The sequence below is a fragment of the Sturnus vulgaris genome, chromosome 33, assembly GCF_052056855.1.
Source record: "Sturnus vulgaris isolate bStuVul1 chromosome 33, bStuVul1.hap1, whole genome shotgun sequence".
In the NCBI taxonomy this organism is placed as follows: domain Eukaryota; kingdom Metazoa; phylum Chordata; class Aves; order Passeriformes; family Sturnidae; genus Sturnus; species Sturnus vulgaris.
The window spans coordinates 621,644-645,560 of NC_142275.1; the positions used below are offsets into that span (position 1 = coordinate 621,644).

Genomic DNA, 23,917 nt, shown 5'->3' on the forward strand with positions numbered 1-23,917 from the left:
GTTTTCCCATCCAAAATTCCCGTTTTTCCTCCCGAAATTCCCGTTTTCCCATCCAAAATTCCCATTTTTCCTCCCGAAATTCCCGTTTTTTCCCAGCTGGAAGCCTCGGGCTGTGCCCAAATCCCAGAACCCGGGGCTTTATTGAACCAGAACCAAACTGGGACCGAACTGGGACCAAACTGGGACCGAACCGGGGCCGAACTGGGAGCGGCTCAGTTGGTTGAGGGCCTGGGGGGGGGAAGAAAAGGAGAGTCAGGACAGGTGAGAGGGACCCCCAGGTGTGCCCAGGTGTGTGCAACCCCCCCAGGTGTGCCCAGGTGAATTCCCAGGTGTGCCCAGGTGTGTTTAACCCCCCCCAGGTGTGCCCAGGTGAATTCCCAGGTGTGTGTAACCCCCCAGGTGAGTTCCCAGGTGTGCCCAGGTGAGTGCCCAGGTGTGCCCAGGTGCGCACTTGGCCCACTCCACGTTGAGGATGAGGTGGGTGTGACAGCACTGAGTGCCCAGGTGAGTTCCCAGGTGTGCCCCAGGTGTGTGTAACCCCCCCAGGTGTGGCCAGGTGAGTTCCCAGATGTGTGTAACCCCCCAGGTGAGTTCCCAGGTGTGCCCAGGTGCGCACTTGGCCCACTCCACGTTGAGGATGAGGTGGGTGTGACAGCACTGAGTGCCTAGGTGTGTGCCCAGGTGTGCCCAGGTGTGTGTACCCCCCCCAGGTGTAACCCAGGTGTGCCCAGGTGCGCACTTGGCCCACTCCACGTTGAGGATGAGGTGGGTGTGACAGCACTGAGTGCCCAGGTGAGTTCCCAGGTGTGCCCCAGGTGTGTGTAACCCCCCCAGGTGTGGCCAGGTGAGTTCCCAGATGTGTGTAACCCCCCAGGTGAGTTCCCAGGTGTGCCCAGGTGTGTGTAATCCCCCCAGGTGAGTTCCCAGGTGTGCCCCAGGTGTGTGTAACCCCCCCAGGTGAGTTCGCAGGTGTGCCCAGGTGAGTTCCCAGGTGTGCCCAGGTGTGCCCAGGTGTGCCCAGGTGCGCACTTGGCCCACTCCACGTTGAGGATGAGGTGGTCGTAGCCGAAGCCCGACACCCCCGCGATCGCTCGCGCCGCGTCCTCGCGCCGGTGGAAACTGATAAAGGCAAAACCCTGGGGAAAAACGGGAAAAATAATGGGAAAATGGGAAAAATGGGGGGAAAATGGGAAAATCAGAGGGAAAAATGAGGGAAATGGGGAAAAATGGGGGGAAAAATGGGAAAAATCAGAGTGAAAAATGGGGGAAAAATTGGGAAAATGGGGGAAAAGATGATGGGGAAAAAATGGGGGAAAAATGGGAAAATCAAGAGTGAAAAATGGGCGAAAAAATGGGGGAAAATGAGGAAATCAGAGGGAAAAATGGGGGGAAAAATGGGGAAAAAATGAGGAAAAAATGGGGGAAATTGGGAAAATGGCGAAATTGGGAAAAATGGGGGAAAATTGGGAAAAATAGGGGAAATCAGAGTGAAAAATGAGGAAAAAAATGGGGAAAAATGGGGGAAAAATGGGGGGAAAAGGGAAAATCGGAGACAAAAACGGGGAAAAATGGGAAACATGGGGTAAAAAAATGGGGGGAAATGGGGAAAAAACTGGGAAAAATGAGGGAAAAGATTGGGGAAAAACGGAGTAAAAAATGGGGGAGGGGGGAAATGGGTAAAAAACGGGAAAATCGGATGGAAAAACGGGGGGAAAAAACCGCAGGAAACGGGACAAAGCAGGAGCGGGGCCGTGCCCAGGTGTGCCCAGGTGTGCCCAGGTGTGGCACTGACCTTGGACTGGCCCGTGGTCTTGTCCTTGGCCAGGTAGATGCGGGAGATGGAGCCGAAGGGGCGGAAGAGCTCCTGCAGGTCGGTCTCGCGCGTGTCCTCCGACAGGTTGGTGACGCGGATGGTGGCGTTGTCATCGGCTGCCCGCAGGTGAGGGCGGCCTCAGGTGAGCCCAGCGGGGCCCCAGGTGTCCTCGAGAGCGTCCCCACAACCTCCCCCCCCCCCCCACAGCAGCGCTCAGGTGTTCCCAAAGCGCCCCCCCCCCACCCAGGTGTGGTTTCTTTGTCCCAGGTGTGCCCAGAGTCCCCCAGGTGTGTCCCAGGTGTGCTCAGGTGTCCCTAGGTGGGGTTTTTTCTATTCCAGGAGTGTCCTCGGAGCCCCCCAGGTGTGTTCTTTATTCCCCTCAGGTGTGCCTAGGTGTGTTTTTACCCCCCCCCCAGGTGTGCCCAGAGTCCCCCAGGTATCCCAAGAAGAGCTCAGGTGTTTCCAAAGCCCCCCCAGGTATGTCCCAGGTGTGGTTTTTTACCCCCCCCAGGTGTCTCCCAGATGTGTTTTTACCCCCCAAGGTGTGCCCAGGTATGTTTTTACCCCCTCAGGTGTAGTTCTCACCCCCCCAGGTGTGCCCAGGTGTGCTCACCTCGGCGGTTGGGCTGCACAGACACCCCTCGCCGGCTGGCCAGGTGGCCCAGGTGTGGTTTTTACCCCCCCAGGTGTCTCCCAGGTGTGTTTTTACCCCCTCAGGTGTAGTTCTCACCCCCCCAGGTGTGCCCAGGTGTGCCCAGGTGTGCTCACCTCGGCGGTTGGGCTGCATGGACTCCCCACGTCGGCTGGCCCCGTCCCTCAGGCTGGGTGGGACGTACTTGCCCGTCTTGCTCACCTGAGCAGCCACCGGCTCTGGCTCTGCAGGTGAGACAGGTGAGGGACAGGTGAGACAGGTGAGGGACAGATGGGACAGGTGAGAGGGGAAAAGGACAGGTGGGACAGGTGAGGACAGGTGAGAACTCTCAGGAGGGACAGGTGAGAGGGACAGGTGAGACTTCAACTGCTCCCAAGCCCTGTGACCTCACACAGAAACGGGAAAAAGGAGGGAAAAAATTCCCAAAATTCCCCCCCAAAAAATGGGGATTTGAGGTTCCTGGGAGTTTTTCCTTCTCACCTGTGGACACCCCCAGGTGCTCAGGGGCCACCACAGGGACCCTTCGGGGCCACCACAGGGACCTTTGGGGCCACCACAGGGACCCCTGGGGCCACATAACCGAACAAAAACAGGGAAAAAGTGGGAAAAAGGTGGGAAAAAGGTGGAAAAAAATTCCCAGAATTTGGATTTGGGGTTCCTACCCCCAGGGAGTTTCTCCTTCTTCCCCGTGGACAGCCCCAGGTGCTCAGGGGCCACCAAAGGGACCCCTGGGGCCACCACAGGGACCTTTGGGGCCACCACAGGGACACTGGGACCACGTAACTGAACAAAAACAAGGAAAAATTGGGAAAAAAGTGGGAAAAAAGTGGGAAAAAGGCAGGAAAAAGGTGGAAAAAAATCTAAAAATCAGAATTTGGGGTTCCTACCCCCAGGGAGTTTCTCCTTCTCCCCCGTGGACAGCCCCAGGTGCTCAGGGGCCACCACAGGGACCCCTGGGGCCACCACAGGGACCTTTGGGGCCACCATAACCGAACAAAAACAGGGAAAAATTGGGAAAAAAGTGGGAAAAAGGTGGAAAAAAATTGCAAAAATCAGAATTTGGGGTTCCTACCCCCAGGGAGTTTCTCCTTCTCCCCCGTGGACAGCCCCAGCTGCTCGGCCAGCTCCTTCTGCATGGGCCCCAGCGTGTCCTTGTAGGGGCAGCGCGTGGTCCAGTGGTCGCCCTTGCAGATGCGGCAGGACACGATCTTCTGGCCCTTGAGCTTGTTCATGGGGTCCTCCTCCTCCTGGCAGTTCAGGTCCTGCGGGACAGGTGAGCACACCTGAGCACACCTGGGCACACCTGAGCACACCTATGACACAGCTATGGCACAGCTAGGGACACTGGGGACACAGGTGGGCATGGGGCACACCCAGGGATGTTCATGGGTTTCTCCTCCTCCTGGCAGTTCAGGTCCTGTGGGACAGGTGAGCACACCTGAGCTTCTATACTTGGGCAGGAACACACCTGGACCCCCATACCTGGGCTTGGACACACCTGGGTCACACCTGGTCACATGTGAGCTCCTGCACTTGGGCAGGGACACACCTGGGGACACTCCTAGGGCACAGCTGGGACACACCTGAGCCCCTCTACCTGGGCAAGGACACACCTGGGTCACTCCTGAGTCCTTATACCTGGGCAAGGACACACCTGAGCCCCTCTACCTGGGCATGGACACACCTGGGGCACACCTGAGGTCACACCTGTCCCCACCTGTCCCCACCTGTCCCTACCTCCTTGCTGGTGATGAAGGTCATGAAGACGTCGTCGCTCACGGTCGTCGTGGCCACGTTGGGCCCGGGGGCGTCGAACTCGGAATTCCCAAATTTCTTCCAGTTCTGGGGGGAGAAAATGGGGAAAAGGAACCTGAAAATCCAATTTATCTCATTCCCAGGTGAATCCCACTCCCAGGTAAATCCCATTTTTCCCCGTTCCCAGGTAAATCCCATTTTTTTCCCCATTCCCAGGTAAATCCCATTTTCCCCATTCCCAGGTAAATCCCATTTCCAGGTAAATCCCATTTTCCCCATTCCCAGGTAAATCCCATTCCCAGGTAAATCCCATTTTCCCCATTCCCAGGTAAATCCCATTCCCAAGTAAATCCCATTTTCCCATGCCCAGGTAAATCCCATTTCCCCATGCCCAGGTAAATCCCATTCCCAGGTAAATCCCATTTTCCCATTCCCAGGTAAATCCCATTTCCAGGTAAATCCCATTTTCCCATTCCCAGGTAAATCCCATTTTCCCATTCCCAGGTAAATCCCATTTCCCCCTGCCCAGGTAAATCCCATTTTCCCATGCCCAGGTAAATCCCATGCCCAGGTAAATCCCATTTTCCCATGCCCAGGTAAATCCCATGCCCAGGTAAATCCCATTTTTCCCCATTCCCAGGTAAATCCCATTCCCAGGTAAATCCCATTCCCAGGTAAATCCCATTTTTCCCCATTCCCAGGTAAATCCCATTCCCAGGTAAATCCCATGCCCAGGTAAATCCCATTTTCCCCTCACCTTGCGCCGGGCCACGGCCTTGGAGGCTTTGCGGGTCTCGATCCGGAACGTTCGGATGATCTGGGAGTGAAAAAATTCGGGATTGGGGCCAAAATCCCCAAATTTGGGAATTCCTGAAGCATCTGATCCCAATAAATCCCAAATTTGGGGTCCTCAGGTGATGAATTTGGGGATTCTTGGAGCACCTGAACCCAAAAAATCCCAAAATTGGGATTCAAAGGTGCCAATTTTAGGGCTCAGGTGCTAAATTTGACTCACCTGGAGCACCTGAGCTCCACAGGAGCCAAATTTGGGGTTCAGAGGCGCCAGATCTGGAGCTCAGGTGCCAAATTTGAGGCTGAGGTGGCACCTGCAGGCTCCGAGGTGCCCACCTGTGCCCACCTGTGCCACCTGTGCCCACCTTGACCTTGCGCCCGTCCTCCTCCTCGCGGTACTCGGTGATGGTTTTGATGTTGCCATTGACGACCTCCTTGGGGGATGGGAGGGGCCCTGGGGACAGCCACAGGTGAGCCCAGGTGTGTCCTTTCCCCCCCACATGTTGTCCCAGGTATGTCCCAGGTGTCCCCAGGTGTGTCCCTCCCCACCAGGTGTCCCCCCAGGCATGTCGTTCCCCCCCAGGTATCCCCCCAGGTGTCCACCCAGGTGTGTTCCTCCCCCCCCAGGTGTGTCCCTCTCCCCCAGGTGTGTCCCTCCCCCCCAGGTGTGTCCCTCCCCCCCCCCAGGTGTGCCAGTCTCACCTCCCTTGAGCAGCTCGGCCTCGGCACTGGAGGGGCCTCCCAGGACCCCGGGCAGGGGCAGGTCCTTCAGCAGCTCACTGGTGATTACCTTGTCTGAGGGACAGGTGAGGTCACCTGGGCTCAGGTACAGCCTCACCTGGGCCAGGTATCCCAGAACCACCCCCTCACCTGGGCACAGGTAACCCCTCTCACCTGGCCAAGTCACCCCAGCCTTGCCCAGCCCCTAGAACGGCTCTTTGTCCCAAAGGACACAGGTGCCACCCCTGCCAGGTGTCCCACCTGACAGGTCCCACAGGTGTCCCAGGTGTCACTCACCATCCTCTCCTCCCTCCTCCTCCACCTGGTCAGCCCAGCTGGGCTTGGAGCTGTGGGGACAAAATGGCCTCAGATCCCGGTCCTGTCCCCTCCCCGTGCCACCCTCAGCGTCCCTGTGTCCCCTCCTGTCCCTGTGCCACCCTCAGTGTCCCCGTGTCCCCTCCTGTCCCCGGGCCACCCTCAGCGTCCCTGTGTCCCCTCCTGTCCCTGGGCCACCCTCAGTGTCCCTGTGTCCCCTCCTGTCCCTGTCCCACCCTCAGTGTCCCTGTGTCCCCTCCTGTCCCCGGGCCACCCTCAGCGTCCCTGTGTCCCCTCCTGTCCCTGGGCCACCCTCAGCGTCCCTGTGTCCCCTCCTGTCCCTGGGCCACCCTCAGCGTCCCTGTGTCCTTTTCCTGCCCCTGTGTCCCCTCCGTGTCCCCTCCGTCCCCTCTCATGTCACTCTCAGTGTCCCTCTGTCCTCAATGTCCCCCCCCCATGCCGCCCCCTTCCCCTCACGGCCACAGCCTCGCCCGAAGCCCCCCGGGACCCCCGGGGCACCGGATCGGGACCGACCGGGACCCTTGGGACACCGGATCGGCACCGACCAGGCCCCACAACCGGGGGGACTCCCTGCCCGACCAGGCCCCGCCAGGCCCCGCCGTGGCCTCGCTCCCGGATCCCAGATCCCACTCCTGATCCCAGTTCCCGGTCCCCGTTCCCGGTCCCAGCTCCCGATTTCGGTTCCCGTTCCCATCCCAGCTCCCGTTCCCGGTACCCCCTCACAGCCACAGGCCCGCTGCCCCCGTTACGTCCCCCCGCCGCTCCCGATCCACCCCCAACCCCATTCCCGCCGCCAATCCCGGTTCCCAACCCCAATCCCGGTTCCCAACCCCAATCCCGGTTCCCGGCGCCCTTCCCGGCGTCGTTCCCGCCGTCTCCCCCGCCCTCACTCGTAATCCCCGGTCGGCATCGCCTCCACCACCCTCACGCCGCCACACCGGAAAGGCCGGCAGCCACTTCCGGCCGGTGTACGTCACTTCCGGCGGAGGGAGGCGGGAAAGCGCCGCGCGCGGGGCATGGCGGGAAGCGGTTGCTAAGCAACGGCTCTATGAGGCCTGCGGCCTACTCGTAGCGCGGCGGGAGAGAATTGTTTATAATTTATAGGCGCGATTTATTCGAAGAAATATTACAACATATAAAAACTACATAAAGTATCGAGTTCCACCTTGTACAAAGCGGCCGCGGGGGGTTCGGTACAATGCGATAAAAACGGGGGAGCGGGGCCCGGGCCCTGAGGGGGTTGAGGGGAGGTTGGAGCAGCACAGAGAGCGTGGAGGGAGGGGAATTTAAAAAAAATTTAAAAATAAACAAAAGGAAAACAGGAAAAAAAAAGGAAAAAAAAAAAAGGCAGGAAAAAAGTTTTAAAAACCCAAGGGGAAAAGAAGGGGCTAAAAATTAAAAAACGGGGGGGAAAAAAAGAGAAAAAATAGAAAAAAAAAAAAGGGAAAAAAAAATTAAAAAATGCCAAAGCAAAGCAAAAAAGCCAAAATCATCCCCAAATCAGCCAGGCCGCGCCCTCCATCCCCCCCGGTGTCTCCATGTCCGGCGTCCGTGGCTCAGCCGGCCGCTTCCATCGGCTCCTGCGGCGCCACGCGGGGCCCTGGGGGACAATGGGGCTGTGGTGACACCACGGGACACCGCGGGGACACCGCGGGGACACCGCGGGGACACCACGGGTCACTCACCGGCCGTGTCCTGGCGCAGTTTGGCCACAGCGCAGGCCTTGATCTCCAGCCCGATGGCCTTGGCCAGGGGAGGTGGCACCGCGTTACCCACCTGGGGACAGAGAGACAGAGGGACAATGGGCACCAGGACATGGGGCAGAGAGATAGGGGACAGAGGGACAATGGGACAGAGGGACAATGGACACCAGGACACAGGACAGAGGGACAGGGGACAGAGGGACAATGGGCACCACGACATGGGACAGAGGGACAGGGGACAGAGGGACAGGGGACAGAGGGACAATGGGCACCACGACATGGGACAGAGGGACAGGGGACAGAGGGACAGGGGACAGAGGGACAATGGACACCAGGACACGGGACAGAGGGACAGGGGACAGAGGGACAAAGGGATAGGGGACAATGGGCACCACAACACGGGGCAGAGGGACAGGGGACAGAGGGACAAGAAGACAATGGACACGGGACAAAGGGACAATGGACATCAGGACAAGAGGACACTGGACACTGGGAAATAGGACAATGGATATTGGACCATGGGGACAATGGGACACAGGATACAGGGACAAAGGGACAAAAGGACCATGGGGACAGTGGGGACAAAGGGACACAGGACAGTGGGACAATAGGGACAGTGGGATAAAGGGACAAAGGGACAATGGGGACAATGGGGACAGTGGGGACAGTGGGACACAGGATAAAGGGACCATGCGGACAGTGGGACAATGGGACACAGGACAGTGGGACAATGGGGACAGTGGGATAAAGGGACAAGGGGACAATGGGGACAGTGGGACAGTGGGACACAGGACAGTGGGACAATGGGGACAGTGGGACAATGGGACACAGGATAAAGGGAACATGGGGACAGTGGGACAAAGGGATAATGAGGAAAATGAGACAAAGGGACAATGGGGACAGTGGGACAATGGGACACAGGACAGTGGGACAATGGGGACAGTGGGACACTGGGGACACTGGGGACACCTGGCCCCCCCACCTGTCTGTGCTTGTCCAGGATGTTGCCGAAGAGCCGGAAGGTGTCGGGGAAGCCCTGGGATCGGGCGCACTCGCGCACGCTGACCACGCGGTGCTGCTCGGGGTGCAGCACCCGGCCCTGCAACGGCACCGCCCACACACTGCGACAGGGGGCCAGGGAGGCCACCACACACTGCCCTGGTGGCCACCACACACTGCCCTGGTGGCCACTGATGGCCACCACACACTGCCCTGGTGGCCACCACACACTGCCCCTGGTGACCACTCATGGCCACCACAGACTGCCCCTGGTGGCCACCACAGACTGCCCCTAGTGACCACCACAGACTGCCCTGATGGCCACCACAGACTGCCCTGATGGCCACTGATGGCCACCACAGACTGCCCTGGTGGCCACCAGAGACTGCCCCTGGTGACCACCACAGACTGCCCTGGTGACCACCACAGACTGCCCCTGGTGACCACTGATGGCCACCAGAGACAGCTCTTGGTGACCACTGATGGCCACCAGAGACAACCCTTGAGACACTGATAACCACCAGACCTGACCATTGGTGACCATCAAACCCAACCCTTGAGACGTTGGTGACCACAGGCCACCACCAATGGCTGGGACAACGATGACCAGTGACCACCACCAATGACTGGGACAATGATGACCAATGGCCACCACCAATGGCTGGGACAACGATGACCAGTGGCCACCACCAATGACTGGGACAACAATGACCAGTGGCCACCACCAATGATTGGGACAACGATGACCAGTGGCCACCACCAAAGATTGGGACAACAATGACCAGTGGCCACCACCAATGGCTGGGACAACGATGACCAGTGGCCACCACCAATGGTTGGGACAACGGTGACCAGTGACCACCACCAATGGCTGGGACGACAATGACCAGTGGCCACCACCAATGGTTGGGACAACGGTGACCAGTGGCCACCACCAATGGTTGGCACAACGATGACCAATGGCCACCACCAATGGCTGGGACAACAATGACCAGTGGCCACCACCAGTGGCTGGGACAACGATGACCAGTCACCAATGACTGGGACAACGATGACCAGTGGCCACCACCAATGGCTGGGACGACAATGACCAGTGGCCACCATGGCAGCCGCCGGCCGTGGCCGCGCTCGCCGTGGCGCACCTGCTTGCCCATGGGCTCGGGGTTGGTGACGGTGGTGCTGAAGAAGCCGTCCCACTCGAGGCGCCCGTAGAGGCCGGCCCAGTGGTTGTGCCGGTTGCCGGTGTGCGGGAGGCACCACGGGATGAGCGTGTTGAACTGCCGGTCGGCCGGGTCGCACGGCTTCCCTGGGAAACGCCAAATAAAAACTCAAAAAAGCACAAAATTTGGGAAAAAAGGCAAAACCTATCGGCGTGGGGATGTGTTTTTTGGAGATCCACCACTGTCAGAGCCGGTCTGGAGTTCCCTCATTTGCCCCGTGACCACTGTGAGGATGGAGGCTGTCCCAAGGACCTCCACCTGCTTCTGGACAGGTGTTCTGGCCCAGGTGGATGCTGGCCCAGGGACTGTTTGCAGGTGTGCTGTGCTGGCCCTGCTGTCCACGGTACAGGTAACTGCACCTGCAGCTGCTTCTGGAGCCCCACTGCACGTTCTGTCTGGCCCATAAATCTCCAGACTCCACTCGCTTTGGAAAAGGACTCTGGGGAAACCTGTGAGATCCCCCCACTGAAGACGAGTCTGGTGGCTGGGACCACGAGGACCCCAGAGTCTACTGGACCAGAACACGAGGATCCCGGTGTCTATTGGGCCACATCACAAGGACACCAGAGTCTACTGGACCAGACCACAGGGACCCCAATGTCTATAGGACCAGATCACGAGGACCCCGGAGTCTACTGGGCCAGACCACGAGGATCCCAGTGTCTCTTGGACCAGACCATGAGGATCCCAGTATCTATTGGCTGGGATCATGAAGACCCCAGTATCTACTGGACCAGACCATGAGGACATTGGCACCTATTGGGCAAGACCACAGGGACCCCAATGTCTACTGGACCATACCATGAGGACCCCAGTGTCTATTGGACCAGACCACGAGGATCTTGGAGTCTACTGGGCCAGACCACGAGGATCTTGGTATCTATTGGGCCACATCACAAGGATCCTGATGTCTCTTGGACCAGACCATGAAGACCCCGGTATCTATTGGGCCAGACCACAGGGACCCCAATGTCGATAGCACCAGACCATGAGGACCCCAGTGTCTATTGGACCAGACCACGAGGATCTTGGTATCTATTGGGCCAGATCATGAAGATCCCAGTGTCTACTGGACCATACCATGAGGATTTTGGTATCTATTGAGCCAGATCACAAGGACACCGGAGTCTACTGGACCAGACCATGAAAACCCCAGTATCTACTGGACCAGACCATGAGGACCCTGGAATCTATTGGGCCAGACCATGAGGATCCCGGTGTCTATTGGGCCAGACCATGAGGATTTTGGTATCTATTGAGCCAGATCACAAGGACACTGGAGTCTACTGGACCAGACCATGAGGACCCTGATGTCTCTTGGACCAGACCATGAAGACCCCAGTATCTACTGGACCAGACCATGAGGACCCTGGAATCTATTGGACCAGACCACAAGGACCCTGATGTCTCTTGGACCAGCCCACAGGAACACCCACCCCATCTATCAGCAACCCCCCCCTACCCCCCCGTCCTCTCTCCTTCCTCCTTCCTTTAACCCCCCCCTCTACCTCAACCCCCATCCGCCCTCACTCAACCAAACCCCCCCCACTCCCTCATTTCCTCCCTGTGCCTGTTGCACCTTGGAGACCAAACCCCCCCCCGGGGACCCCCCCCCCACTGCAGTGCGCTCACCCTCGGCGCAGGAGCAGACGCCGCGCAGGGCGCCGCAGCTGCTGCGCCCGTTCTTGCGCTCGTGGTGGGTGTAGCGCAGCTTGCGGGTGGTGGTGCCGTCCGACAGCCGCACCTCGATGTTGGGCAGGTCCCTCCAGTCCGAGCCCGGGGCCAGCGGGATGTGCCGCATCCGAGCCGCCACCAGAGCGCTCATGTCCTGCCCGCGACCGCCCGGCGTCACCGCGGGGCCGCGGGGGACAACTGGGGGGTGTTGGGGACAACTGGGGGGTGTTGACAACCGGGGGATATTGGGGACCATGGGGGGATTTCTGGGACAATTGGGGGGTGTTGGGGACCATGGGGGCACTCTGGGGACAATTGGGGGGTGTTGGGGACCACCAGGGGATTTCTGGGACAATTGGGGGGTTTTGGGGATCATTGTTGGACATTGGGGACAACTGGGTGTCCAACCATTGGTGTCCAATCCTCCACCATTCCCAAACCTCCATTCCCAATCCTCCACCATTCCCAATCCTCCTCCATTCCCAATCCTCCACCATTCCCAATCCTCCTCCATTCCCAGCAGCTCCCCCGTGCCCGTTTTGTCTCCCTCTCCGCGTTCCCACCTTGCAGATGTGATCCCTGAGGATGGGCTGGTACTGGGAGCCGCGGATCTGGCGCTGGAACCACGACTGGGGCTCGCCGTTGTAGGAGATCTCCAGGGCGGAGGCGCCGTTGCGGATCTCGGGCAGGTCGGACATGGTGTCGCGCACGGTGATGGTGCGGAACGGCCCCGAGTACGTCCTGGGGGACACGGATCCCACCGGAATTCCCAAACAGGAATTCCCAACATGGAATTCCCAACATGGAGTTCCCAACACGGAGTTCCCAACATGGAATTCCCAACACGGAATTCCCAACACGGAATTCCCAACACGGAGTTCCCAACACGGAATTCCCAAACAGGAATTCCCAACACGGAATTCCCAACCAGGAATTCCCAAACAGGAATTCCCAACACGGAGTTCCCGACACGGAATTCCCAACACGGAGTTCCCGACACGGAATTCCCAACACGGAATTCCCAACCAGGAATTCCCAACACGGAGTTCCCAACGTGGAATTCCCAACACGGAATTCCCAACCAGGAATTCCCAACACGGAGTTCCCAACATGGAGTTCCCAACACGGAATTCCCAACCAGGAATTCCCAACACGGAGTTCCCAACACGGAGTTCCCAACACGGAATTCCCAACCTGGAATTCCCAACATCCAATCCCCAGTGCCCAATTCCCAAAGCAAAATTCCCAATTCAGAACTCCCAAAGCACAATCCCCAAGTGCCGAATTCCCAAACCAAACTCCCCAAATTCCCCAATTCCCAAACCCCAATTCCCAAATCTCAATTCCCAAACCCCAATTCCCAAATCCCAATTCCCAAACCCCAATCCCCAAATCCCAATTCCTAAATCTCAAATCCCAAATCCCGAATCCCAACTCCCAATCCCCCAAATCCCAAATCCCAGTTCCCAAATCCCAACCCCCAAATCCCGATTCCCAATCCCGATTCCCAATTCCCAGTCCCAATTCCCCAAACCCCAATTCCCGATCCCAACCCCAATCCCAATCCCAATTCCCAAATCCTGAATCCCAAATCCCAAATTCCAATTCCCAATCCCCAAATCCCAAAATTCCCAAACCCCAAATCCCCAATCCCCAAACCCCCAAAATTCCCCAAACCCCCAAATCCCAAACTCCCAATCCCCAATCCCCAAACCCCAAACCCCAATCCCCGTTTTCCCGTTTTCCCGTTTTTTCTCACCGGGTGATGTTGCTGACGAATTTCTTGTCGTCCACCACGACGCTGAGCTGGCAGGCGCGGGGGGCGAACACGTGCAGGGGCTCGGGGAACAGCGGCAAGCGCTCGCCCGGCGCGGCCGCCAGCACGATGGCGCGGCGGCGAGTCTGGGCCACGCCGTACTGGCCGGCCTGCGGACAACGGGGGGGGCTACTGAGGGCAACGGGGGGGCTACTGAGGGCAACGGGGGGGCTACTGGGCTACCATGGGACTGGGGGTGGCTACTGAGGGCAATGGGGCGGCTACAGGGCTACCATAGGGGAGGGGGTGGCTACTAAGGGCAAGGGAGTGGCTACAGGGCTACCATGGGGGAGGGGGTGGCTACAGGGCTACCATGGGACTGGGGGTGGCTACTAAGGGCAAGGGAGTGGCTACAGGGCTACCATGGGGGAGGGGGTGGCTACAGGGCTACCATGGGGGAGGGGGTGGCTACTGAGGGCAATGGGGCGGCTACAGGGCTACCATGGGGGTGGGGGTGGCTACAGGGCTAGCACAGTGCTGGGGGTGGCTACAGGGCTACCATGGGAGTGGGGGTGGCTACAGGGCTACCATGGGGGTGGGGGTGGCTACAGGGTTACTGAGGGCGGGGGAGTGGCTACAGGGCCAGCACAGTGCTGGGGGTGGCTACAGGAACACCCATGGGAGTGGGGTGGCTACAGGGCTACTGAGGGCAACGGGGTGGCTACAGGGCTACCATGGGAGTGGGGGTGGCTACAGGGCTACCATGGGAGTGGGAGTGGCTACAGGGCTACCATGGGGGAAGGGGTGGCTACAGGGCTAGCACAGTGCTGGGGGTGGCTACAGGGCTACCATGGGAGTGGGGGTGGCTACAGGGCTACTGAGGGCGGGGCAGTGGCTACAGGGCGAGCACAGGGCTGGGAATGGCTACAAGGACACCCACTGGGGTGGGAATGGCCATGAGGACACCCATGGGGAACTGGGAGGGGACAATTCCCGAGGGACAGGGCTGGGAATGTCCCCAAGGCCACCCAAGGGTCCTTTGGGCCCTGTCCCCTCTGGGAATGTCCCCAAAGCCACCCAAGGGTCCTTTGGGTCCTGTCCCCTCTGGGAATGTCCCCAAGGCCACCCAAGGGTCCTTTGGGTCCTGTCCCCTCTGGGAATGTCCCCAAGGCCACCCAAGTGTCCCCCCCTCCTTCGAGTGTGTCCAACCACCCCACTCCCCATTCCCAGCTGCCAATTCCCTCGGGAACGTCTCCCAAAGGGAACGAGGCGACCCAACGATTCCCAGGGTGCCAAAAACGATTTTTTTTTTTTTTTCCCCCCAAAAAAAATCGTCCCTGGAGGCTCACCTGGAGCACCCCGAAGGTGCACTGGTAGCCCATGCGCACCAGGCAGCGCAGGGTCAGCTTCAGCACCATGGACCTCTTGAAGGAGACGAAATTCCGGACGTTCTCCAGCAGGAAAAACCGCGGCCGGTAATAATCGCAGTAACTGAGGGGACAGGGGACACAGGGTGGGGACACTGGGGGGGACAGGGGACACTGGGGGGGGACAGGGGACACAGGGTGGGGACACTGGGGGGGACAGGGGACACAGGGTGGGGACAGGGGACACTGGGGGGGACAGGGGACACAGGGTGGGGACACTGGGGGGGACAGGGAACACTGGGTGGGACAGGGGACACAGGGTGGGGACACTGGGGGGCGACGGGGGGGGACAGGGGACACTGGGGGGGACACTGGGGGGAGACACTGGGGGGGGACAGGGGGCACAGGGTGGGGACACTGGGGGGGACAGGGGACACTGGGGGGGGACAGGGGACACTGGGGGGGACACAGGGTGGGGACAGGGGACACAGGGTGGGGACACTGGGGGGGACAGGGGACACTGGGGGGGGACAGGGGACACTGGGGGGGACACAGGGTGGGGACAGGGGACACAGGGTGGGGACACTGGGGGGGACAGGGGACACTGGGGGGGGACACTGGGGGGGGACAGGGGGCACTGGGGGGGACAGGGGACACAGGGTGGGGACACTGGGGGGGACAGGGGACACTGGGGGGGGACACTGGGGGGGGACACTGGGGGGGGACACTGGGGGGGGACACAGGGTGGGGACACAGGGTGGGGACAGGGGGCACTGGGGGGGGACAGGGGACACAGGGTGGGGACACTGCGGGGGGGACAGGGGGCACTGGGGGGGGACAGGGGACACTGGGGGGGGGACAGGGGACACTGGGGGGGGACACTGGGGGGGACAGGGGACACTGGGGGAGACAGGGGACACAGGGTGGGGACACTGGGGGGGACAGGGGACACTGGGGGGGGGGACAGGGGACACAGGGTGGGGACACTGGGGGGGGACAGGGGGCACTGGGGGGGACAGGGGACACAGGGTGGGGACACTGGGGGGGGGGACACTGGGTGGGGACAGGGGACACTGGGGGGGGACACTGGGGGGGGGTCACACCCCAAAAATCATCTCCAGGGGACACAGGATGGGGTCACACCCCCCAAAAATCATCTCCACATCAATGAGGGGACACCAGACAGGGTCAAACCCCCCAAAAATCATCTCCAGGGGACACTGGGTGGGGTCACACCCCCCAAAAATCATCTCCACACCAATGAGGGGGACACCAAAAAACTCCCCCAAAACTGCCGTGCTCACCCACCTGAGGAAGGAGACCACCAGGGAGTTCTTGAACTTGGAGTAGGTGCGGGAGTTGAAGCGGTTCATGCCGCTGAAGCCCTGGCAGGGGGGGCCACCACAGAGCATCTCCACATCGCCCTTCTGGGGCAGTTTCTGGCCCAAGGAATTGGTTTTCTCTCCTGCCATCACCAGCTTGAGCAGCACGTTGCAGTCCTCGGTGAACACCGTGGTGCCGGGGTTGTTGAGCCGGAACGCCTGCGCCGCCGGCTCCCACATCTCGATGGCCCAGAGCGTCTCTGACACTCCTGGGGGCAATGGGGATGGACATTCCCAGTGCCCATCCCAGTGCCCATCCCAGTGCCCATCCCAGTGCCCATCCCTGCCCATTCCCACATCTCGATGGCCCAGAGCGTCTCTGACACTCCTGGGGGCATGGACATTCCCAGTGCCCATCCCTCACCAATCCCAGTGCCCATCCCTGAGCAATCCCAGTGCCCATCCCTGAGCAATTCCAGTTCCCATCCCTGCCCATTCCCACATCTCGATGGCCCAGAGCGTCTCTGACACTCCTGAGGGGATGGGGATGGACATTCCCAGTGCCCATCCCAGTGCCCATCCCAGTGCCCATCCCTGCCCATTCCCACATCTCGATGGCCCAGAGCGTCTCTGACACTCCTGGGGGCAATGGGCATGGACATTCCCAGTGCCCATCCCTCACCAATCCCAGTGCCCATCCCAGTTCCCATCCCTGATCAGTCCCAGTGCCCATCCCTGCCTACTCCCAGTTCCCATTCCCACATCTCGATGGCCCAGAGCATCTCTGAGACTCCTGAGGGGTGGGGATGGACATTCCCAGTGCCCATCCCTGAGCAATCCCAGTTCCCATCCCAGTTCCCATCCCTGATGAGTCCCAGTTCCCATCCCAGTTCCCATCCCTGAACAATCCCAGTTCCCATTCCTGCCCATTCCCACATCTCGATGGCCCAGAGCGTCTCCAAGACTCCTGAGGGATGGGATGGGGATGGACATTCCCAGTTCCCATCCCTCCCCAATCCCAGTTCCCATTCCTGCCCATTCCCAGTTCCCATCCCAGTTCCCATTCCTGAGCAATCCCAGTTCCCATCCCTCCCCAATCCCAGTTCCTATCCCTGACCATCCCTGAGCAATCCCAGTTCCCATCCCAGTTCCCATTCCTGCCCATTCCCACATCTCGATGGCCCAGAGCATCTCCAAGATTCCTGAAGGCATGGGCAGGATGGGTGGGAATGGGCACTGGGAATGGGCAGTGCCAGGTGGGAATTCCCAGTTCCAGGTGAGAATTCCCAGGAATGCCCAGTGCCAGGTGGGAATGGTCAGTTCCAGGTGGGAATGGTCAATGCCAGGTGGGAATGCCCAGTTCCAGGCCCAGTGACCACCTGGCACATTTGCTGCCCCCCAAGGGCTTTTCCCACCCTTTTCCCAGGGCAGCAATTCCCAAATTCCAAACCCGGAGCTCACCTGCCTGGTGGAATCCCTCGGAGAGGCCCCCGCAGCCGGAGAACACGTCCAGGGTGCGGAGCTTGGGCACCTGGAGCTGGGCCGGCTCCTGCTCACTCTGCTCCGCCCCCACAGCCTTCCCTTTGCCTTTCCCTGCGGGGATGGACACTCCTGACCTTCATCCTCACCATCATCATCATCATCATCATCATCACCACCATCATCATCATCATCACCCGCCTCATCATCCCCTGCTCCGCCCCCACAGCCTTCCCTTTGCCTTTCCCTGCGGGACAGGGCACTCCTGACCTTCCTCCTCCTCATCATCATCATCATCATCATCATCATCATCATCATCATCATCGTCATCATCATCCTCGTCATCATCATCATCACCCGCCTCATCATCCCCTGCTCCGCCCCCACAGCCTTCCCTTTGCCTTTCCCTGCGGGGATGGACACTCCTGACCTTCCTCCTCCTCCTCCTCATCATCATCATCATCATCATCATCACCCGCCTCATCATCATCCCCTGCTCCGCCCCCACAGCCTTCCCTTTGCCTTTCCCTGCGGGACAGGGCACTCCTGACCTTCCTCATCATCATCATCATCATCATCATCATCATCATCATCATCATCATCATCATCATCATCACCATCATCACCATCCCCTGTTCCGCCCCCACAGCCTTCCCTTTGCCTTTCCCTGCGGGGATGGGCACTCCTGACCTTCATCCTCATCATCCTCATCATCCTCATCATCCTCATCATCCTCATCATCATCATCCCCTGCTCTTCCTCCTTCTCGTCTCCTGCTCTTCCTCCTCCTCATCCTCCTCTGTTAATCCATCACCTCCCAGACCCTTTTCAACCCCCTTTCCACTCATTTTTCCACCCCATTTTCCAGCCCCTTTTCCACCCTTTTTTCTCTCCTTTTTCCATCCCTTTTCCACCCATTTTCTGCCCTTTCCCGCCCCTTTTCCCACCCCTTTTCCAGCCTTTTTTCTGCTCCTTTTCCCACCCCATTTCCAGCCCCTTTCCCACCCCTTTTCCAGCCTCACCTTTCCCTTTTCCCTTCCCTTTCCCTTTGTTCCCAGAGCTGCGGGCGTGGTTGGGAGGATCCTCAAAGCTCTTGGTTTTGGCGTTGTAAGCCTGAAAAAAACAAAAAAACAAAACAAAAAAACCAAAAATCCTCAGGATCTGGGATTTAAAAAAACCCCCAAAATCCCCAGAATCTGGGATTGGACAGGAGGAGCTTTCCCAGCTCGGGAATGGCCCCAGGATTGCCAAAATCCCCTCGGAATCAGGGAATGGTTCTGGGATTGTGTGACAGCAGAACCTCAGGGACACATCCAGAGCCCCCAGGAACTCGTTCAGACCCTCCTTGGACAATTCCAGACCTGCAGGAACTCATCCAGATCCCCAAAAAAACCCAGTTTGGCACCCAAGATTTGTCCCCAAGAATCTCAGAACCAGCCCCAAATCCAATCCCTCCATGGAAAACCCACCTGGAGACACCAGAACCCAAATTTTGCTCCATTCCTGATGTCTCCAGCTCCCAAGAAACTCATCCAGACCTCCAAAAAACTCATCCAGACCTCCAAAAAACTCATCCAGACCCCAAAAAACTCATCCAGACCCTCAGGAACTCATCCAGACCTCAAAAAAACTCATCCAGACCTCCAAGAAACTCATCCAGAACCAGCTCTAAGTCCAATTCCTCCATGGAAAAACACCCTGAACCCCAACTTTCCTTCATCCATGAGGTCTCCAGACCCTCAGGAACTCATCCAGACCTCCAAAAAACTCATCCAAACCTCCAAAAACCTCATCCAGACCTCCAGGAACTCATCCAAACCTCAAAAAAACTCATCCAGACCTGCAGAAAACTCATCCAGAACCAGCCCCGACTCCAACCCCTCCACCCAAATCCACCCCAAACCCCAACTTTATCCCCCCCTGGCATCCCCAGCCCCCCCAGAAACCCATCCAGACCTCCAGAAACTCATCCAGACCTCCTGGAACTCATCCAAACCTCCAAAAAACTCATTGAAACCTCCAAAAACCTCATCCAGACCTCCAGGAACTCATCCAAACCTCAAAAAAACTCATCCAGACCTGCAGAAAACTCATCCAGAACCAGCCCCGACTCCAACCCCTCCACCCAAATCCACCCCAAACCCCAACTTTATCCCACCCCTGGCATCCCCAGCCCCCCCAAAAACTCATCCAGACCTCCAAAAACTCATCCAGACCTCCTGGAACTCATCCAAACCCCAAAAAAACTCATTGAAACCTCCAAAAAACTCATCGAAACCTCCAGAAAACCCATCCAGAACCAGCCCCAACTCCAACCCCTCCACCCAAATCCACCCCAAACCCCAACTTTATCCCCCCCCCGGCATCCCCAGCCCCCCCAGGACCCCCGTGGGGCCTCACCTCCAGGAAGTAGAAGCGGTCTGGGCCCCCCATGGAATAGTCCTGGATGCTCTGGGTCAGGTCCTCGCCGTAGACCACGGAGCAGCGGCCCTGCACGGCCCGGAACTCCACGGTGGCCTCCTCGTCGCTCCAGTAGAGCAGGTTGATGTCAGCGTGGTAGCTGGCCTTGGTGGACTTGTGGGTGTTCTCTGGTCTGGGAATATCCCAAAAAAAAATTGGGATTAAAGGGAAAAAAGAAGGGAAAATGAGGGGTGGGTACGTGGGGCGGGGTTCGGGTTCCGAATTCAAGGTCTCGGTGGGGAAATGAAGGTTTGGGGTTTTTGGGGGTTTTTTTGTGTCTGGGGTATCCAGAGCTTCAGGAATTTATTCAGACCCCCCCAGGAAGTCATCCAAAGCTTAAAAATACTCATCTAAAACTCCACAAAACTCATCCAGACCTCCAAAAAATTCATCCAGACCTCCAAAAAACTCATCCAAAACTCCAGAAAACTCATCCAGACCTCCAGAAAACTCATCCAGATCTCCACAAAACTCATCCAACTCTCTCAAAACCCAAAAAAACCCCAAAAACTCAACAGCCACCCAACTCCAAACCCCCCAAAAAACCCCAAAAACTCAACAACCACCAACTCCAACCCTCCCAAACTCCAAAAAAACCCCAAAAACTCAACAGCCACCAACTCCAACCCTCCCAAACCCCAAAAAAACCCCAAAAACTCAACAACCACCAACTCCAACCCTCCCAAACCCCAAAAAAACCCCAAAAACTCAACAACCACTGACCCCAACCCTCCCCAAAACCCCAAAAACTCAACAGCCACCAACTCCAACCCTCCCAAACCCCAAAAAAACCCCAAAAACTCAACAACCACCAACTCCAACCCTCCCAAACCCCCAAAAAAAACCCCAAAAACTCAACAACCACCAACTCCAACCCTCCCAAACCCCCAAAAAAACCCCAAAAACTCAACAACCACCGACTCCAACCCTCCCCAAAATCCCAAAAACTCAACAGCCACCAACTCCAACCTTCCCAAAACCCCAAAAATTCAACAACCACCCAACCCCAAACCCCCCAAAAACTCAACCACCAACCCTAACACTCCCAAACCCCAAAAACTCAACAACCACTGACCCCAACCCTCCCCAAAACCCCAAAAACTCAACAACCACCCACCCCCAAACCCTCCCAAAACCCAAAAAAACCCCCAAAACTCAACAACCACCAACTCCAACCTTCCCAAAACCCCAAAAACTCAACAACCACCAACTCCAACCCTCCCAAACCCCCCAAAAAACCCCCCAAACCCCACCACCCCCCAACCCCCTTCATCTCCCCCCCCCAGAGGCGCAGGCACCTGTAGAACTTGTAGATGCCCAGCCGGATGTCGGCCTCGTTGGGTTTGCCGTTGCCGCGGAGGCCGCAGAAGATGCTGCGGATGCGGCCGACGCGGAACGGCTCCGGCGCGTCCAGGTTGCTGCCCTTGATGTACTCGGAGTATTTGCGGTAATGCTCGGGGTGCAGCTCCTCGTCCACCGCCTCCTTCCGCGGCCTCTTGGCCGGGCTGGCCGGCTTCACGCTGGGGGCAGGGGGGGAAAATATGGGGAAAGGGTGGATGGGAATGTGGGGTGGGGTTTGGGGGTCTTGAAGGGGTTTGGGGTGAGAGGTGGGTGAAGGTTTGGGGTTTGGGGGTCTCGGATTGGTTCTATGATTCCAATTTTTTGGGTCAAGGGTTGGGTGAAGGATTGGGATTTAGGGATCTTGGATGGGGTTTGGGGTGAGAGCTGGGTGAAGGTTTGGGGTTTGGGGGTTTTGGAGGGGTTTGGGGTGAGAGGTGGGTGAACGTTTGGGGGTCTTGAAGGGGTTTGGGGTGTTGGTTGTGGGGTTTGGGTCAAGAGTTGGGTGAAGGTTTGGGGTTTGGGGGTCTTGGATGGGGTTTGGGGTGAGAGGTGGGTGAAGGTTTGGGGTTTGGGATCTTGGAAGGGTTTGGGGTGTTGGTTGTGGGGCTTGGGTCAAGAGTTGGGTGAAGGTTTGGGGGTCTCAGATTGGTTCTATGATTCCAATTTTTTGGGTGAAGAGTTGGGTGAAGGTTTGGGGTGTTGGTTGTGGGGGTTTGGGTCAAGAGTTGGGTGAAGGTTTGGAGTTTGGGGGTCTTGGATTGGTTCTATGATTCTGATTTTTTGGGTCAAGAGTTGGGTGAAGGTTTGGGGCTTGGGGGTCTTGGATTGGTTCTATGATTCCGATTTTTTGGGTCAAGAGTTGGGTGAAGGATTGGGATTTAGGGATCTTGGATGGGGTTTGGGGTGAGAGGTGGGTGAAGGTTTGGGGTTTGGGGGTCATGGAGGGGTTTGGGGTGTTGGTTGTGGGGTTTGGGGTGAGAGTTGGGTGAAGGTTTGGGATTCAGGGGTCTTGGATGGGGTTTGAAGCCTTTATTCTGTTTTTTGGGTCAAGAGTTGGGTGAAGGTTTGGAATTTGGGGGTCTCAGATTGGTTCTGTGATTCCAATTTTTTGGGTCAAGAGTTGGGTGAATGTTTGGGGTTTGGGATCTTGGAAGGGTTTGGGGTGTTGGTTGTGGGGCTTGGGTCAAGAGTTGGGTGAAGGTTTGGGGTTTGGGGGTCTTGGATTGGTTCTATGATTCCGATTTTTTGGGTCAAGGGTTGGGTGAAGGATTGGGATTTAGGGATCTTGGATGGGGTTTGGGGTGAGAGGTGGGTGAAGGTTTGGGGTTTGGGATGTTGGTCGTGGGATTTGGGGTGAGAGCTGGGTGAAGGATTGGGGTGTTGGTTGTGGGGTGAGAGGTGGGTGAAGGTTTGGGGTTTGGGGATCTCATATTGGTTCTATGATTCCAATTTTTTGGGTCAAGGGTTGGGTGAAGGTTTGGGATTTGGGGATCTCACATTGGTTCTATGATTCCAATTTTTTGGGTGAAGGTTTGGGATTTGGGGGTTTTGGAGGGGTTTGGGGTGAGAGGTGGGTGAAGGTTTGGGGGTCTCAGATTGGTTCTATGATTCCAATTCTTTGGGTCGAGGGTTGGGTGAAGGTTTGGGGTTTGGGGGTCTTGGATGGGGTTTGAAGCCTTGATTCTGGTTTTTGGGTCAAGAGTTGGGTGAAGGTTTGGGATTCAGGGGTCTTGGATGGGATTTGAAGCCTTGATTCTGGTTTTTGGGTCAAGAGTTGGGTGAAGGTTTGGAATTTGGGGGTCTCAGATTGGTTCTGTGATTCCAATTTTTTGGGTCAAGAGTTGGGTGAAGGTTTGGGGTTTGGGGATCTCACACTGGTTCTATGATTCCAATTTTTTGGGTGAAGGTTTGGGATTTGGGGGTTTTGGAGGGGTTTGGGGTGAGAGGTGGGTGAAGGTTTGGGGGTCTTGGATTGGTTCTATGATTCCAATTTTTTGGGTCAAGAGTTGGGTGAAGGTTTGGGGTTTGGAGGTCTCGGATTGGTTCTATGATTCCAATTTTTTGGGTCGAGGGTTGGGTGAAGGTTTGGGGTTTGGGGGTCTTGGATGGGGTTTGAAGCCTTGATTCTGGTTTTTGGGTCAAGGGTTGGGTGAAAGTTTGGGGTTTGGGGATCTCAGATTGGTTCTATGATTCCAATTTTTTGGGTCAAGAGTTGGGTGAATGTTTGGGATTTGGGATCTTGGAAGGGTTTGGGGTGTTGGTTGTGGGGTTTGGGTCAAGGGTTGGGTGAAGGTTTGGGGTTTGCGGGTCTTGGACTGGTTCTATGATTCCATAATTCCCATTTTTTGGGTCAGGAATTGGGTGCAGATTTGGGATTCAGGATCTTGGATTGGTTCTAAGATTCAACAAAGCCCTATGTTCTATGAAACAAAGCCCAAAAAACCCCAAAATCAGCCAAAAAAAAGCAAAAAAAAATGCAAAAAAAAAAAAAGCTCAAAAAATGCCAAAAGATGTCCAGAAAGTGCCCA

General features: G+C 57.5%; 2 protein-coding genes across 2 annotated transcripts in view; both read right to left on the bottom strand.

Annotated features, from left to right (window-relative positions):
* Positions 1-111: 111 nt before the first annotated feature.
* EIF3G (eukaryotic translation initiation factor 3 subunit G) lies at positions 112-7,059 on the bottom strand. The gene is made up of 11 exons (XM_088154949.1): positions 6,959-7,059; positions 6,030-6,079; positions 5,715-5,807; positions 5,378-5,466; positions 4,978-5,037; positions 4,203-4,307; positions 3,538-3,727; positions 2,582-2,689; positions 1,793-1,929; positions 1,030-1,136; positions 112-228 (listed from the first exon to the last, which is right to left on the bottom strand). The coding sequence occupies exons 1-11, from the start codon at positions 6,976-6,978 to the stop codon at positions 213-215; spliced, it is 975 nt and encodes a 324-aa protein (XP_088011075.1). The 5' UTR covers positions 6,979-7,059; the 3' UTR covers positions 112-212.
* A 96-nt stretch (positions 7,060-7,155) lies between these two features.
* The window catches only part of DNMT1 (DNA methyltransferase 1), a 34,305-nt gene continuing 17,543 nt past the window's right edge, over positions 7,156-23,917 (bottom strand). The window contains exons 22-34 of the mRNA XM_088154947.1: positions 21,347-21,568; positions 19,989-20,181; positions 18,611-18,701; positions 17,571-17,702; positions 16,096-16,378; positions 14,770-14,911; positions 13,424-13,590; positions 12,228-12,405; positions 11,623-11,818; positions 9,913-10,076; positions 8,754-8,870; positions 7,754-7,844; positions 7,156-7,668 (exon numbers count right to left, since the gene is read on the bottom strand). Coding sequence (XP_088011073.1) covers positions 7,625-7,668; positions 7,754-7,844; positions 8,754-8,870; positions 9,913-10,076; positions 11,623-11,818; positions 12,228-12,405; positions 13,424-13,590; positions 14,770-14,911; positions 16,096-16,378; positions 17,571-17,702; positions 18,611-18,701; positions 19,989-20,181; positions 21,347-21,568 — 2,020 coding nt within the window. The 3' untranslated portion in view covers positions 7,156-7,624. The remainder of the gene's footprint in view (positions 7,669-7,753; positions 7,845-8,753; positions 8,871-9,912; positions 10,077-11,622; positions 11,819-12,227; positions 12,406-13,423; positions 13,591-14,769; positions 14,912-16,095; positions 16,379-17,570; positions 17,703-18,610; positions 18,702-19,988; positions 20,182-21,346; positions 21,569-23,917) is intronic.